Source organism: Danio rerio, chromosome 13, assembly GCF_052040795.2.
Source record: "Danio rerio strain M-AB ecotype USA chromosome 13, GRCz13ab, whole genome shotgun sequence".
In the NCBI taxonomy this organism is placed as follows: Eukaryota; Metazoa; Chordata; class Actinopteri; order Cypriniformes; family Danionidae; genus Danio; species Danio rerio.
Genome location: NC_141033.1, coordinates 30,864,808 through 30,883,771, shown reverse-complemented (window position 1 = coordinate 30,883,771; position 18,964 = coordinate 30,864,808). Strand labels below are relative to the sequence as shown.

Below are 18,964 nucleotides of genomic sequence, written 5' to 3'. Positions count from 1 at the left end.
GTACAAAAAAACGTACCCTAAGTAACACAATTTCAGATTTAAAACATAAACTGCATCCTCTAGTGGATTTGCCATCTGAAATATGCAACAAAACGTACTCGGAACAATGTATGTTATGTTTTACAAAAACATAGACATCACTTTCTAGTGGATTTGTCTTCTGAAACGTTCAGCAAAACGTACCCAGAACAACTTATTTCAAGTTCAGTAAAAAAAAAATGTAGGTTGAAGCATGTATTTCTAGTGTGCCTATTCATGACTGAAATGTTCTACAAAAACGTACTCTAAGTAGCATAATTTTAGATTCAAAACATAAACAGCATCCTCTAGTGGATTTGCAATCTGAAATGTGCAACAAAACATACTCAGAGCAATGTATTTTATGCTTTGCAAAAACATAGTTGTCCACTACAGTGGATTTGTCATCTGAAATGTTCAACAAAGCATACCCAAAGCACTGTATTTTAAGTTTTGTAAAAAAAACAAAAAAAAAGTAGGTTGAGGCACATATTTCTAATGCGCCTGGGCTGTTCATGACAGCTTTTGCTACTTTAAAGACAAACTGCATAATTCAGCCCTTCTCCAGTCTGTCATCTGAGAGCAAAGGTTGTCCGGCTGTCTGTCACAGGAAGATTAGTTGCTCTTCTCTTTCTCTCTCACACGCACACACAATCTCCGCTCTGCCATCACAAAGGGCCCAGACAGCTGCCGGACTCATCCAGAGGCATCATTCACCCCTAATGAACATATCAGTCCAGTCCAAACACCTTGCCAGACGCTCCTCACACATCTACGTCCACAAAGGCTAACCGAGTTAAGCGTTCTCCAGCGGCTCAGACTAGAATGAGGATGATGCAAATAGCTTGTATTTTTTTTGCTTCTTCCAGTGTGTTTTTGTGTGTGGGTGTGAAAATGATCAGTGTGCTTTGAAATGGCAAACGGCGCAGCAAAAGCCGGGGCCCCAGCGCTCATTTCTCATCTTTCTCTCACCTGTTCCACACTGCGGAGCTCACAGCATTGATCCAGACACACCGGGCTCCTCGCCATCCATCATAAGACCAGCACTCAAGGTCCACGCGTCCTCCTTTCCGCTTTTAGCCGCGCAGGTGAAGAGATTCATCAGGCCTCTTATCCCTCCTTCTCCCTCCAGTAGCCATATTAATGCAACCGGGAGGATAACAAGACCCCGATCCCTGCGAAATAAAGGCAGAAGGAGTGTGCGCGCGAGATCTGCAAACACACGCTGACATAAAGAGGTCGTCTCATAAATCTTTAGGAGATTTGAGTTGAGTTGAGCTGTGAATGAGGCCTCCAAACCAGAGGCACCAGGGTCATCGGATCAGGAGAAAGAAAAATAGAGGCGTTTTTTTTATCCGACGAGAGAGGGATCCGTAGATGTGGTGGTAGCATTCGCTCCTGCGGGTCATCCCTTGTGGTTAAATCAGGAAAGAAACTTGTTTTAATTAATCCTGTGAAAAGGCCAGGGCTAATTATAACAGGTGAAGGATGGCTTTGTGTTTTTGCTCTCTCTCTCTCTCTCTTAATGTGTGTGTGTGCTGAGCGTCAGTGTCTTTGCGCTCTCCTCTTCATCTGTGATTGATGGAGGACTCTCTCTCTCTAAGAGCCTACAGATTTCCCTTGCCTCCAGAATCCTGTTGTTGTTGTTGTTTTTAGAGCAGGTGTATTTTTGTGCGGCGTACAGAATCAGAGAAAGTGTTAACTAAAGGGTGGAATGTGCTAACCATGTTTTTTCGCCCTCTGAGATTTATACCTGGTGTTTTAAATGCATTCAAGTGCTCGATGATAATTGCAGGTAAAATTGGGTCTGAGCATGTTCAGTATGTTTTCAGTATTTGAAAATACATTGAATGTGTTTAAAGTCAAACATACACAAAGGATCTACTCTCCACCTACTCATCAACATGGAATTGTTATAAGATGATGAGAATTCAGCTGAATTTCAAATTTCTTTCAGAAATCTTTCCAACATTCTAATTTGGCCTTCAAAAACATTTTATTATGAAAATTTTTATATTTTTATGCAAATGATGATGAATGTATGTACAGTTGAAGTCAGAATTATTAGCCCCCTTGAACACATTTCTAAACATAACAGTTTTAATAACTAATTTCTAATAACTGATTTATTTTATCTTTGCCATGACAGTAAATAATATTTAACTAGATATTTTTCAAGGGACTTCTATGCAGCCAAAAATTACATTTAAAGGATTAACTAGGTTAATTAGGTTAACTAGGCAGAATATGGTAATTAGGCAAGTTATAGTATAATGCTGGTTTGTTCTGTGTAGACAATCGAAAAAATATATAGCTTAAAGGGGCTAATAATATTGACCTTAAAATTGTTTTTCAAAAATTAAAAACTGCTTTTATTTCAGCCGAAATAAAACAAAAAAGACTTTCTCCAGAAGGAAAAATATCAGACATACTGTGAAAATTTCCTTGCTTTGTTAAAAATCATTGAGAAATATTTAAAAAAGAAAAAAAAATCAAAGGGGGGCTGATAATTCTGATTCAACTGTATATATTAGAGTGTCTGCGGGATCTTAAAAAGTATTACACATTGATAAATCCATTTAGAGAAAGTATTTAAAAAGTCTTAAATGCTGTTTCCTAACAGAGGTCATAATATTTGTATCATATATCATATATCTTTTTTTATTATATATATTTATCCAAGGTGATTTCAGATTCTATTTAAAGAAAGGTTATTCATTTCACTGTGGGGTTTCTGTGTAGTTTGTTTATGCAATCCCACTGGTTTCTGCATCTCCAATGCATTAATTATATCATTATATCTTTAAAGACACCTACTGTTTATGCTTCATACTAACTTATTTTTAGTTCTTCGTTTAGGGTCAAACTAAAGAGTCAAGTGATGTGTGGTTTCCACTTTCTCAAAAAACAGAATTTTCCCCTTTTATAATCAAACTAAGTTTAGTTCAAACTTTATTTAATTTAAACTTTATTGTCCGTCCTACTTGGCACAGAAAGGATTTTTTACTTTAATACTGGATTTAAGACAACAACTGCATACATACCACAATCACACAATAGCAACACTCATCAAGACAACATGTTAAAAAAATTAAAAACCAGATTAGTCTCATACATATTACTGCACATCATTCTTAAAAACCACCCCATTCACTTCGAACAGTGAACCGATTTAAGACAACAATGGCAATTGGGATAAATTACTTTTTATAAGCATTTATTTTGGGAAATGAATGGAATGTGTATTATCATTAAAAGTTGCAATGGCTGTTTTTTCCATAAAGGAGCCAAATTGAGTCTGCAGCGAATGCTGTTTGTCACCAGTTATCTTTTTTGCCTGATTGATAATCTGCGATTATCAATCCTCTTCTGTTTAAGTGCTGTGTTACCAAACCATGAAACATTATTATATGTGAGAACACTCTCTATTATTGATCTATATGCCATGTTTAAAGGCTGTACACTGACATTAAAACTTCTCAACTTGCGGAAGAGACTTGTCTTTTTGTTTATACGAAGAGGCACCGACTTGTCTTCGTATAAACAGCCTCTGCATCACTATCAAAATTCAGTTTATTGTCAATAATTGTGCCTGAAATTTGAGACCTGCTCTACTATTTTTCTGTTTAGTTCTGCTGTGTTACAATAATTATATAGTCAATTTAAGTGAAAGAGTCGTAGATGTAACAGGATAAATAAAAATATAAACATCTATCAGATGTTGGATTTTGGAGGTCATACCTGATGAATAAATGTCAATATTTGACGTCAATATGATGTTGGTTAAGATGTTGGCTTGTCGTTGGATTTTGGTGACTTTCTAATACAACCAAAAATCAACCAAATATTAACATCATTTGACGTCATTATTGGACACCAAAATAACAAAAAATTGTCCTTAGACGCTGTCTAGACATTGAATTTTGATCACCTGACATCACAACCTAAATCTAACCTAATGAAAATGTCATATGACAATGTGCGCCTGCTGGGCAATAACTAAATGCACTATGTTAAGTTTACACATCAACAAATTACATGTAAATGCATCAGCATTTTACAGTGTAATACTCACAACTCACTACTCTTGAGTACTTTTGAAAGGGCTACTTTTTACTCATACTTTGAGTATTATTTACAACAGATACATTTACTCTCTTGCATTACATTTTGGGATAGTAATGATACTTTTACTTAAGTATGATTTTTTTAGTACTCTTTCCACCTCTGGCGACAGCGCTACCCACTGCGCCACTGTGTAGCCCCAAAATAAAGTTTATATATATATTTGAAATATGAATCTTTGATAGATTTAGTGTTTTCCTCGCCGCTATCACTACTGGCTTGCATAGTTCGGGACTTGTAGAGCTTCGCATCGATAGATTAGTCTTTAGTGTTGGGACTCTCAGCAGTGAAAATTAAACCACACTGAACTATCAACTTGAACTGAACTTATCAATTCACTATAATCTTCTATGTGAAGCTGCTTTGACACAATCTACATTGTAAAAGCACTATACAAAGAAAGATGAATTGAATTGAATAGGTCCTTATAATAATTACAAAAAAATAAAAAATAAAATGTGAGCACTGTAAAAACAATAAATAAAAGCTAAAATCAGTCTTAGTTTTGATTCACTCAATTTCTCTATTCAGAGTATTACTTAAATTGGTATTCCGGCCCAAATGAACCTGTAAACTTTTTTTTACGGAATAAAATTATTAATATTAAATTTTTGACTTGATATATCTTCTAAACTAAGCCCAAGCAGGAATATTAGATCGTCCAACATTTTATCAATTGGAGCTTTTGCAGTGTGCATTGTTGTATTTTCTCTTTCAATGCATAGCTTTATTTAATGGGCTTCTGGAAGCAGTTTTCTAGATTGCATAGTTTTATTGAGTGCAGCGCCTTGGCTGTTAACAACAATAGTTCTTGCTGCTCTAAATTTCCTTTTGATTTTTTCTTTCCAAGGTAGACCGGATGTTATGATTTGCATTGAATGTAGTCTTTCCCTACTGTCCATGACCCCCCCACGGGACAGACCTGCAACCCACCAGTTGAGAACTCACAAATCTTTTCCTCGCTTTACTTTCGGGTACAAGTATTGAATAAAAGCTGTATAGTTATTTTACTACAGGGTTGTCAGTTGGGTGCCACAGATTAAACCATAATGAGTTAAGCAGCCCAAAGGATAAAACGAGCTTCTGTTGTGCTCTACTCACGTTTTGTTGTGTTTGTGTTCATTTACTTTTGGCAATGCTGTTGGTAACGCAGGTGAAGCATGACATGTTCATTTGGATGAAAAAAAAGGCAGCATTCACAGCTGGGGAAGAATATTTCTGTCCTGTTGTCAGCAGGCATTCGTTAATAGGGCCGCGTTCACTCTCTTTGCTTATAGAAGTGTTAACTGCACACCCAAATTAGCTCTGATGAGCAGACGCAGCCGAATGTGACTGATAGATCTCCAGTTTTAATTCTGTAATAAAGAGAATAAAATTATTGAGTATGATTACAAACTAAGATGGTTCATTTTCGTACTGGAATGTCATTTTAATTCAATATCAATTGTTTATTATTTGTAAAGGCGAAATGCACTACAGACATGCACAAATACAGTTTTTTCATGCACCTCTAATTTTTGAGAGATTCAGGTTTTTTTAAGTGTTTGCTTTTTCAGTTTCATGCAAAAAGAACATCTGAAACATCTGAAAACATCTTTCTATCATAGCACATTTGGGCCTGTAGAGTTAAAATTTTATTCAAATGCATATTTTATAGGCTGTTTTATCAATATTTTTTTCTTTTGTATTGACCCATAAATCTCCACCTCAGCATTACTTACTGTACAAATACCACAGTTTTATTCATATTTATGTTCATGCATAAATTGTCTTTATACACATTGTATTTAAAAAAACATTTTTGGGGGTTTCTTGTATTATTATTAATAATAATAATAATAATAATAATAATAATAATAATAATAATAATTATTATTATTATTATTATTATTATTATTATTATTATTATTATTATTATTATTATAAATGGGTTAAAATGCCAAATTTGTTGACAGGCGAAGTGGTGGGGCAGTGGGTAGCAGCACGTTCACCTCACAGCAAGACGGTCGCTGGTTAAAGCCTTGACTGGGCCAGTTGACATTTCTGTGTGGATGTTCTCCCCGTGTTCACGTGGATTTCCTCCGGGTGATGAGTGTGTATGGATGTTTCCCAGTGATGGGTTGCGGCTGCGTAAATCATGTGCTCAACAATTTGGCTGTCCATTCCGCTTTGGCGACCACGGATTAATAAAGGAACTAAGCCGAAAATAAAATAAATGAGTTTATTGACAATTCTTTTGCACTTAAACTTTTTGTACTTAATGAAGCACGCAGCAGAATGCTAGATTGCACATGTAATCCTGCTGGTCATACACCACCCAACCCACTTTGAGCTGGTATTGAACCGGCGATTCTCTACATGGACTTGCTCTAACAAAGTGGTTAAAGACAATGGCCTCTTCTGTCTGTCGCTAGTGCACTTTTTAGAGGTTAGAGGAGTGAGGTTTACCTGCACAGCACTTCACTAGCTGGCCTCTGTTACACTTACCCTCCCTAAGCCTTACTCCCATCCGGGTCACGGCACCAATGTCATCCGGCAGTCCTACACTACCCAACATGCTCCGAGCTGGGATTGAACCGGCGATTCTTTGCATGAGAGTTGGTTGCTTTAACAAGGAGGCTAAAGAGCATGGCCTCTAGTGTTGGATGCTAGAGCACCTTTTAGAGATCAGAGGAGTGAGGTGTACCTGCACAGCACTTCACTAGATTGCCTCTGCTACACTCACATACAGTTAAAGTAAAAATGATTGACCCTCCTGTGATTTTTTTATTAGTTTTTAAATATTTTCTAAATGATGTTTAACAGAGCAAGTATTTTTACAGTATTTCCTATAATGTTTTTCTTTTGGAGAAAGGGTTATTTGCTAAATTTTGGCTAGAATAAAAGCAGTTTTTATTTTTTTAATCAATTTTATTAGCCCCCTTCAGCAATATTTTTTGATAGTCTACAGTACAAACCATGATTATTTAATGATTTGCCTAATCACCCTAACTTGCCTGATTAAGCCTTTGAATCACACTTTAAGCTGAGTAGAAGTGTCTTAAAAAATATCTAGTAAAATATTATGTACTGTCATCATGGCAAAGATAAAATAAATCAGTTATTAGAAATAAGTTATTAAAACTATTATGTTTAGAAATGTTTTGAAAAAATCTTCTTTCCATCAAACAGAAATTGGGAGAAAAATATACACTTCAACTGTATATGCATTTCCACATATATTTAGATTTTTTTTTCTCTTACTGTAAATGTGAATTATTTACATACAGTGAGTCAACGTGTGGTAGTGGATGTCTGTAATAAGGCCATCAGGAGCAGAGGGATGGGTCATCGCTCTCTCCTGTCTGCCGCAGGAGGCTCTCGGTGGCGTTCAGTGGCAGGGGCTGGGCTTGTGCCATGGCAGCTTTCCTCAGGTGCTGACCTGACACACTTTGTCCTCCCAATATCTTTTTTCCGACAGGGATCTATTTCTCATGTCTGCCACAGGACTTCTCCAGGCTGTGGCATTAGAAAGGGCTCTGTCAGAAAGTGAGAGGCGATAAGTGTGCTGTGTCTGACTATGAGCTACTCGTTATCTATGTCCCCTCTTTCCTCCACTGGACTATCAGCTTGATGCCTGATGGATTTCCAGAGTGGCTGCGCTCATGTTTGGTTCTGAAAGCGCTGACTTTATTGGCAGCATATTTAGACATTGTGATTGACAGCTGAATGGGAATGAGGTTAGATTTTTATTGTATGTTCAAGATTTACTCTATTTCCTGTTACTTTGTGTTGTTAAACCCATTTTTTGTTGGTGGCTTGTTGGTAATGCGATATCTAATAATCCAATCACATGGCACAACTCAATACATTACACTGTAGATATGGTTAAAAAGATAATTTTACCAAAATTTATATTTTCACCAGTATTTTCTAACACTCAAGTGGTTCTGAACATGAATTTATTTCTTCTGTTGAACATAAATCAAGACATTCTGATGAATGTTCTGCTGAATGAACAGCCAATTACATCCATAGAGCAGCCATTGTTATCCATAGAGTTCCTTTTTATAAAAGTAACCACTACAAGTAACCACTACTTTTATACCAGTGCCCATTAGCATTTTAAATAATAAACTAGCTTGATGGTACTTTTACTGTAAATGTCACTGTTGTTGGTAAACGTTACATGTAAATGTTACATAGTCCAAACAAATGTGCTATTTGAGACCAAGACAAATTTTTTTGCAAAAGTCAATGGCTGCTTTCAAAGACTAAAATACACAACATGTGTCACTCATATAGTTTTGAATGGGGAAAAGTGTAACGGTCAATAGGCCAAATGAAGCCTTGCCTTCTAGTACAGGAGCCAATCTGCTGTCAATATAGACTGATGATTCTCCAGTGGAGGGGCTCGAACCAGATGTAACTTTCTGCAGATTTTGTGATTCAAACATTTAGAAATTAAACAAAATGGACAGTTGTTGTTTAATTTTATTGTTAATTCCTAATATGAATTTTAATTGTAAACTTGGCCAGTGATTTTGGAGAATTTGATGTTTCCCCATTCAGACAGAATGCCCGAGCATACTGCCCGAGAGGCGCTTCAAAGAGTAAAATGACTTGCCTTTAAGAGACTTTGCTGCTTTTCCCAACATTCTTCAATATCTTCCTTTGAGTTCAACAGGAGAAAGAAACCCAAATAGGTATGGAACAAGTGGAGGATGAGTAAAGGATGACAGAATTTACATTTTTGGGTGAATTACCCTTTTAGGATGATCTGCTGAAATTTAAAAAGATTTGAATTAATAAAAAAGGTGATGCAATTAACTCTGAACATGGCATAAACAATTGAGCATTTCTAAAACTGCTGATCTACAAATCGTTCTAAATTGTATAAATTAAATTGTACAAATTTATACGAATTAGCCACTAATTTAAAAAGTTACGAATTGCTGTGAGATTGCGTTGGATTTCCTGATAAATGTCAAAAAGATTTCATCAAAGATCTTTAAGACTCAGTTCTTTCATGTTTTCAGTTCTGCTGACGTCTTGCTTTATTCTTCCAGATGGTCTGGTATAACTAAATGATCATTGCTTTCCCTACTTCCAGTTCTCATGTTTTATGTTTTTCCAAAGATCCTGTTGTTTTTTTGTCCCATGAACTTGGGTTCGAGTCAAGGTAGATTAAAGAATTTAAAAGAATTTTGAATGTATTTCAATCTGATGCAATCCATCGTCTGTCCTGTTGTCACTGTGAATGTATTGATCCATCTCCTTTTGCAAGTAAACATTTCTTTCAAACTGTGTGACCAGGTATGACATGTGCAATTTTATGATTACTGTTTAAGTGGCATTTCCTCTATGTGTCCAGACCTGTTTTTATAGAAGGCCACTGTTAAGGTGCCACTGGCCACTGAGTTTAGGTGCAACACTAATCAAACACACCTGAAGCTGCCAGTCAAAGTCTTCAGACTTGATGAAAATGTGTTGAAGCTGAACTCCTTGATTCACCAGTCAGCACTGCACTTAAATATGTTTTTGCCTTGTTTGGATCACAAACACTCTTGTAGATAGAATAAACATGGTAGATGCCATGCAATGATTGATCGTAAAGCAATGTGTGGTCTGCCATATTTGGTACCCTTGACACATTAAAGGTGCAGTCACACTAGAGTTTGAGAATGCGAAATTCTGTCATACATTGCTGCGAAAATGAGCGGGATTTAACAAGATGTTTAGACATTTAAGGAAGTGATTACTCCATATTTTAAAATTCTGTCCAGAGTTGATCTTCGATTGGCCTCATGCAATCATGTGATATAATTTCACAGGTCAGAGTTCACCAAGCTTGACCTCTCCAATGCAGCGAACTCCGGAACTTGTCGCATGAGCTTGCGTTTTAGGTCTGCCATATTCGCATGCGTATGAATGGAAGTCTGTGGGGAGAAAAGTCCAGTGTGACCATGGCTTTAGATTTTATCTCAATGATTAGCAGTTTAATTAGCAGTTTTATGTATTTTGAAATTCATGTTTTAAAGTTTCCCCCCATTTATTTATGCTTTTAAAATGCATTATAGGATCTTGATCTTACTTCCAAACACTTTTAACCTTAACGTTTGAAAAAGTGACTTTTATTAACATTTGACCTTTTACAATATATAATACAATATGATACATTGTCTTGGTTGGTGTTGTAAACAGCATTTACAGCGAGGTCAAAATTGCATAATCTGACGATTAAAATCATGTCATCTGAATGGGGCTTTAAACATCCTGTCTTGTCCTTGCAAGTATAATTGCTAAAACTAAATCTAAACTAGTCTTATGCTCAGTGGTTCCCAAAATGGAGGTCGCTGGACAATGACAGGAGGTCCCTTGGAGATTTCCAAAAGTTGAATGAATTTTTAATTTTTTGTAAATTTTTTAAGTTGAATAAACCATATTTGATCCATAACCGACATAAGATAAAAATAGTAGTTAATAGTTACATAAAAAAACAAAATGCAAATGAAAAGCCAAAGGATTGGTTTGTTTACGTTAGATTAACAACACAGCAATAGCATCAGCTGCAGCAGATTTATTTTATAGCAACATGTTAAACTTTCTGACACCTTTATGACAATCAAATACATTAAAAATAAAAACAGGCCACAACTGAACACTGAGAATGATCTCTGAGTGGCGGTCTTCAAAAATTAACTAAAGAATAGACTTATGCTGAAAACATTGTGCCCACCAGTCTCTTTAGGTAAGGTAAATGTAAAATTAAATAAATTAATTTTTGACTACAAAAATATACATGATTATTAAACTGTTGCGCTTTTTGTGTTGTCAATATGTGCATGTTTATATAGGCCATTTCAATGTGGTGATGTCATTAGGTCATGGACATTTTATAACTAACAAGAGGCAATTGAATCATAACGTAATGTCAAAACAGCTATCATAACATTATTTATCAATATGTGGCTCTTATTGACTAAATGACTAAATGTAAAATGTATTGGATTCTCGGAAGCTATAGCAACTAAAAATGTGAAACAGGAAATACCATGGGACCATTGTTTTTGTTTACATCCCTCTAAATAGTCTATAGGCCTATTGTTGTGTGCACAAATGTTTATTTATAACCACCTGTAAGAAATGTGGGGGTCGTGAGTCGCATTGTTATTTTGGAGGTCGCGGCTGAAAAGTTTGAGAACCCCTGCTCTATATGATGTCCTTGCTTTTATATATTTTTGACTTCATAGTTGGCACAGTGCCAAAGATCCATAATCAAACATGATTAATTCGGAAAGTTATATTTGACATAGATATCATGTCTGAGGTCAAAAATATTATTGGTTCTACTTGAGGTTTCCCTGTTCCTCTGTTCTTACCCTTTAAGTAATGATGGGTCCTTTTAAGCGTGGCTCTGCACTTAATCCTCACTCATTTGCTCTTAACAGTCAAAGCCCGGTTCTGCAATTAGACTGAAATGTCACTAGATTGAGTGCGTTCATGCCTCACTCTCGATACCCACTACCCCCCTCACGGTTACTCTAGTTTTAGCGGGAACATGCATCCTCCTTCCAAATGGACCTCACGCAGGCCTTGACTCTGCACTTGTTTTTCTGCAAGCCATCAGCTCTAATGTCACCCAGATCCTGTGCCAGCTCCACATCTATTACTCACCTAATTGATGTGGAGGCCTGTGTGCTCTGCTGCCGCCCTGCAGATTAAGCAGCCAGAATTATTTTCACTGGAGCCACTGAGAGCCACAGAGCATCTCAGGCTAGTGTTACATTACTCTGTAGTGCCGAAGAGGGCATGGGAAAAAAAAACAAGGGTCATCATTGGTGTTTGGAGCATGATATGGACGTCATCCAAGAAACAGTGCTGTCGTGAGGTAATAAACACATCCATTCGTGTTGAGTTGCGCGTGATTATTAGGTTTTTTGTTGATTATTAGTTTCTAATTTCTGTTCATGAATGTTTCTGCTGTAACAATGATTTGCTGTTAATTTTTGACCATCAAAATTGTGTCAGATAGGAATTAGGAGAGACTGTATCTTAAGAGAAATATCTTAATCACGTTCCACTGACCTTGTATTTTTTTATCATTTGATAATTTACATTAAGATGACAGGGCATTTGGTGCTAAAGCTATGCTTGCCAAATGTTAATCCACCTTTGTTGGGCAACAGTCCAGGCTACTGTTGATAATAATAGATATAGGGCCTGGTTAGCATGATTAATGCACATGCCTCATCTTTCCACACATTATGAAACGGTATGCTGTTGATCTCAAGTATTGAGATATATTTCTTTTACTTCCAGACTGTCACTTTGAATATATTTGGTCTTGAGGTCTGTTGTTGTCCATGTAGTAAAACTGCTTTTATTCTCACTACAAACAAGATGCGTGTAACAACACTTTTACGTCAGATGAATAATTGTTGGGGATGTTTAATATAAATAAATCAAGAGTTTGACCATGTTAAATGCTTACAAAGTGTTTAGGCATACAAAAAAATGAAACATCTCAACCATGACAGACCATTCTGTTGTGTGACCTAAAAATGTGCTTTATTGGCCCACACTTGTGATTTGAAACTCGCCTTATTTTTTCTTTATTTATGTGATGCAAGTTTGAAACTAATTCAACACTTGTGAGGTTGCTACATTTTTATAGCGAAATAACAATTGACTCTATATTTCTCCTTTTTTTTAAGAAACTACCTTTCTCAAAGTTTTTCTGAGCATGCAATAAGCAATTAATCTTTAAAATGAGTTTTGTTTATCATACTGTATGCTGTGGGACATAGATTTAAAAAAAAATTGGTATACTATGTGACATTTTGAAAAAAGAAAAAGAAAAAGGTAGAATCATTTTAAATTAAAAAATGTTTACATTTTTCTATCAGATTTAATATATTTCTATCAAGGCTGTTATTGTTGTTGTTGTTGTTGTTGTTGGTGTTGTTGTTGTTGGTAGTGTTGTTGTTGTTGTTGTTGTTGTTATTATTATTAGTATGTTTTATGCCAGTGATTTTACAACAAAGATTAACGTTCTCTACGGAGTCGAAACAGATAGGATATTTTATATTGAAAAAGGTGATACATTAATAAAAGTTTCACTTTTTTCATGAAACGTGAAAAAGGGTCTCTCGGTTTAGTCAGTATCCGATGATAACATTATATATATCCGTCTTACCAGATGTGTGGGCAGATCATTTACAATCCCCAGAAAGGTCATGTGAATAAAAGTTAGTGAAAAGATCCGATATTGCCTGTGAAATCGGAGCTCTCACAGTCGGAAGCGGAGAATAAATTATGGAATAAAACTGTCCAGACAGACGTTCACTGGAGTAAGTGACAAATCTCTCTGAGTCATTAGACACAGGCAGAGTCTTCACAGACCCCGCATAGACAACGAAGAATGACTTCGTTTATTTATTATTATTCTGTCTTTCGTGGACAATCCTAAGCAAGTTTGGATTTAGATGATGCGTTTTTTTCAAATGAACAGAAACAATCAAACCAGCAGTATTCAAGTCCTGTGGCAAATTCCAGTACGCTTAACGTAGTATACACGTATGATAGAAATGTTATTATTTTTAAAATATTACAAGTCATTATATTATTTACAAAAACATTGAGAAAGAGAGATAAAAGGTTATTGAAACACACACACACACACACACACACACACACACACACACACACACACACACACACACACACACACACACATATATATATATATATATATATATATATATATATATATATATATATATATATATATATTGTGCCCAATGCTAAATATTAATCTAGACAATTTCATTATATTTTAATCATTATTATCGTTGTTATTTTTAGCTGTCATTAAATAAATATAGAAGTGTGTGTAGTAGCATTAAATCATGAACTTTGTAATTGCATGAATTCATAGTGGTATCTTCCATGGCATTTCATTGCGTCATATCTGCTTACGCAGGCATTTTGCTCACTGTAGGCAACACTAAATGATCATGTCACACAGGCGGAACCACCTGCCTCTGTATCCTTTTTTAAAAAGCTTTTCTGTCATTTTCGGTGGACTATGAATTAGTTTAAAGAATGTGCGCAAAATGGTCTGTTTTCCTTTTTCTTGTTTTGCTATAACAGGTATTTATTTTAACTAATAAAGCTATTTATAGCACGATACTGTTTAAACGTGATTATAGCCTATATAAATGTTATTTGCTGCAACATAAAATATAATTTACTTTATTACATATTTACATTATGCAAATTATAAATACTTTAAAACTAATTCGTATTATGCATTCGTTTTTAACGCATCTTATTTGTCCCATGTTTTAACCTAAGAAGATTTAAATAAATGCGAACAAATACCAACTTTCTCAAGTGGATCTACTAACCAACAAAAAGCACTTTATTCTCGTGCTGTAGATCAGCCTTTATCCTCCTTACACGGCTGTTTTCCGATCCGATGTCCCCGGTGGAGCTTCAGCCTTTTTCTGCCCATTTAACCGAGGCCTCGTGCCCGACGATAACAACGCAAAGCAATCATTAGACCATTTAATCAATTCACTAATTATACAAGCGCGCTTTAAATTTCGTCCGGTTATGCATATAGCATATATCATAAAAATATATGAATTATAATTAAGTTAAAACTATTTACGTTGTTTTTGGCTAATCCTATGCACGTTCAAGTTGACCACCGTTCTGCGTAAATCAAGGAAAAAAAATAGTTCCCGTAATGCCACAAATACCGGGGATTGAACAGCAGGCGATTTTTAGAGATGAAATATCTTACTGCTGATGTGAGCTGGCCCTTTGCGCTTGAATTATGGCAAAGAAGATTTGGTGCAGCTGAAGGGGACGATCTCTCTCTCTCTCTTTCTCCCTCCCTTTCTTTCTCTCCTTTACACACACACACACACACACACACACACACACACACACACACACACACACACACACACATACACATTTTATTCTATCCAAAAGTATCAGCCATAATATACTACCTGACTCCACAACACAATTAGCGTATTAAACAAAAATGTATATAATTTTTTTAAGTACGCATTTTGTTATAACAAAATATTTTCAGTAGCTACAAACTTGCTAGTGTCTGTGTTTTAATTTTGCTTTAAATATTTTTCTGAAATGTAAATGCACGTTTGTAAAAAAATAAATAAAAAAAATAACGTGGTACAAATGTGTAACTAATAACGAAGAGAATATCGACAAATCATTAATTTGTAGTAAAGAGTGGGAGCGTTAAGTATTGTAATCCGGCTGAGCTCCTCCTCCGGCCATGCCCTCTAATTAACGGGGCTCCTTTCCTGCTAAAGTCTGCATCGGACTGCAACATAGTCAAAGAGCAAGAGGGAGAGAGAAAGAAAGAGAGAGAGAAAGAGAGAGAGAAAAGTGCCACTGGATGTAATTGATTGTCTTGCTATCAAGAATAACTTGTTAGTAATAGTCAATTCTGGCTGCTTTTGAGGCTGACTGTTTCCACTGAAGCATCAGAGGTTGTCAGGCTGCTTCTCACTGAAACTCAACTGTTATCCAGGAGCTGAGGACAGCAGACGAGGCTTTTTTTTAAAGAAAGACTTAAACTTCTCCAACCCCTGCGGCAAAAGCAACAACATGCTGCTGATCGGCTACATCTAATTCTACGGAATTGTGGATACCTTCTCATTCAAGTTGCTCTTTGTTTATCAGCATTTTTTAAACAAAACAAGCTGTGCACAAAATCGAAATTATATCGAAAAAAACTGTAGCGTATTTTCAAAAGCTAAAAAGACAAATAATGACCTCCAAAGAAGACGCGAAAGGCGCCTCGGTTGAGGACCGAAGGCGCAGTCCGTTGGACCATCTTCCTCCACCTGCTAACTCAAACAAACCTCTCACTCCGTTCAGCATAGAGGATATTTTGAACAAGCCGTCTGTCAAACGAAGTTACACAATTTGCGGCACGGCGCACCTGCTTTCTTCCGGTGAGAAGCATCCGTCCACGGGCCATCCCCTCTCCAACCGTGCGCTGCTCACCCAGACATCTCCACTGTGCGCCCTGGAGGAGCTCGCCAGCAAAACCTTCAAGGGGCTGGAAGTCAGTGTCTTACAAGCGGCAGAAGGTAAACACAAGGCCCGGTGTGGGCATAAATTGTATTCAGGCTGGTGGATAATACTAGAAATAATTCTGTTCGTAGATATTCGTGAAAACGGTCGTTAAAAACTGCTACAGCAAAACAAATGCTTAAAAAAATATTTGACATTTTTAAACGCTCGTTTTTCGTTAAAAGGTTGTTTGAATAAAGTATACATGTGGGATTACTTCTGTGCACGTGCAATAAAAATAAATGTTTAAAAAATATAAATATAGCCTAATATAAATCTTAAAGGATAGAAATTAAAATGTTTGAACAATCAGTATATGCTACCAAATACGTGTGTATTACATAAAACTAAAGGAGCAGGTGCATTAAATGAAATGTTTAATTCGTGCGAAATAAATTTTAAAAAATAAAACATGCTACTAAAATATATGTATTGTCATAAAAATGCATCTTTATCTAATTTAATTAGAAATACGTTTAATAATGTTTACCTGTTAGAATAAAAAAGATAATGTACCAAATAAATTAGTAATCATAAATAAAATAATGCTATCCATGCAATTAAAGATAGTTAAATATGCAGAATTGTAAAATAAATAGCACCAAATAAATGAATAAAAGGTAATAAAATGGATTAGCTCTGTTCATGTGCAATTATAATAAATGTTTAAAATATGTTAAATATCCATGTGCAGAATTAAAATGCTAAAAATAAATAAAAGTAGTTTTGCAGGCCTGTTATGTTTTTCGACCTGAAGCTAAATTGATAAACACTCATGAAGACGTCATAATTTAAAAATCATAACAGAATATTTCTATTTATAGCAATGATAAATTTTACAGGCCTCTGCTGTTCTGCGTTTTAATGTGGCTGCATTATTTTTGTTTGTTAATTTTAGGGAGAGACGGCATGACACTCTTCGGTCAGAGGAATACCCCTAAAAAACGGAGAAAGTCGAGAACAGCTTTCACCAATCACCAAATCTACGAACTTGAGAAGAGATTTCTCTATCAGAAATATCTGTCTCCGGCTGATCGAGATCAGATCGCTCAGCAGCTCGGGCTCACGAATGCTCAAGTCATCACCTGGTTCCAGAATCGCCGAGCCAAACTCAAAAGAGACCTAGAGGAGATGAAGGCGGACGTGGAGTCGGCCAAAGCGGTGGGCAATGTACCTTTTGAGAAAATGGCCAAACTGGCAGACCTAGAGAAACGTGTGAACGGTACACTCGGAGATTCATCGGCCGTGTCTCCGTCACGATCTAATCACGAGCACGAGGGCACCAACAAACTCCACATGTCACCATCATCGCCATATACAGACCACACAACGAGCAAAGAGTGTTCAGAAGACGAAGACGAGGAAATTGATGTAGATGACTGATTTTTTTTCTTGAACAGAATCGGTATTATTTATATACCTTTTTTTCAGAGATGGTCCTCGGAAACCACAGAGGTGAAAGTGCCATTAAAGCACCAAATGTATTAAATGACTTGTATTAAAAGCAAATTTAAAAAAGGAGAAAAAAATCAACGCAAGCATGGGACAGTTTCTTCAGATCTATTTATGCAGTGGCAGTATCGTAATCATTTAGCCTATTCGTTTAAACAGCTGGAGAGCAATAAGTACATTGATAATAACACACACACACACACACATACACTTGAAGCACGATTGCCCACACAGAACTTTTTTTTTTACCCTGTTCTGAGTAAGTTAAGTGCATGTTTTATTTTGTTACACCAAATAATTTGAGTTTAAATGGCTGCAGATCTAATCTCAAAATATTCCTCAATTTAATTCATACACGCAGCTCCATATTAATTAAGCCTAAACCCGTTTGATAAAAGTGTATTATAGAACATTTCCAACAAAAGCTATCACAGGAAAAAAATCGATTGTCTGATGAAGTCTGGATTGTGACATTTTAATATATTTCTTATGGTTTGTATGCCTGTAAGTGCCTTTTTAAGCCAGGAAACCATTTAAACCAAGTGTATAAAGTGTAATGTATTTAAAATGAAATAAAAACGTCTTTCACTAAAATTTTGACGTTAGTTTATTTATCGAAATATGCAATCGAGACAATACAAACAGAAAAAAAATCAGTTTTGTTTGTGTTTGTAGCCCACTTTTATTCCCTGCACCAACACTCTTTAAACATGCATCGCGTGTGTGTTTTGGATTGGACATTTTACGCTTTTGATTTTCAGAATGGCATAACATGTTTTTGTGTTTCAATATCCACAATGGATGCGTGTGAGAAACAGAAATCTGGATTGATGAATGCGCGCATAAAGGCTGGGCAAAAACGCAGTGTTTTTGGCCCGTTTCTCTGCGGTTGAAAGACGCTATTTCCCTGCGAAGCGAAGGGAGGCAGTCATTTCTAGCGTAAGGCGTGAAAACTGGGGACAAATGAGCAGCCTCCCCTGATGTGACAAGCTACAATGAAGCATGCTCTGCCTCCCGCGGCTCTCAATACGGAGACAAGCGTGTCCCACCGAACAAAAAGGACACAAACGTTTGGAGGCCATATGGTTTTTGAATTTTCCTCACAATTTTCAGACAATTTGATGGATCGAGCTGGCCCTCTTTTTAAAGTGTTTCGCTCGGTTTTCACAAAGGCAATAATGCGCACAGGGGCGAGGGCATCTGGGCCTATTAATGTCCCCTCTATTCTCTCTTTTCACTCGGCTGTTTTAAACAAGTCTATGAA

The 18,964-nt window shown here is 36.2% G+C and overlaps 1 protein-coding gene across 13 annotated transcripts in view; it reads left to right on the top strand.

Annotated features, from left to right (window-relative positions):
* lbx1a (ladybird homeobox 1a) overlaps positions 1–18,294 on the top strand; it is a 104,812-nt gene extending 86,518 nt beyond the window's left edge. For 7 of the 13 annotated variants that reach the window (XM_087278185.1, XM_087278188.1, XM_087278187.1 and 4 more), the window contains one exon: positions 17,147–18,294. In XM_087278185.1, coding sequence (XP_087134311.1) covers positions 17,147–17,631 — 485 coding nt within the window. In that variant the 3' untranslated portion in view covers positions 17,632–18,294. Of the gene's footprint in view, positions 1–15,631; positions 16,266–17,146 lie in introns of those variants that run through there. The other 6 variants (XM_087278181.1, XM_087278177.1, XM_087278179.1 and 3 more) reach the window with 3 other exon arrangements.
* The last annotated feature ends 670 nt before the right edge of the window (positions 18,295–18,964 follow it).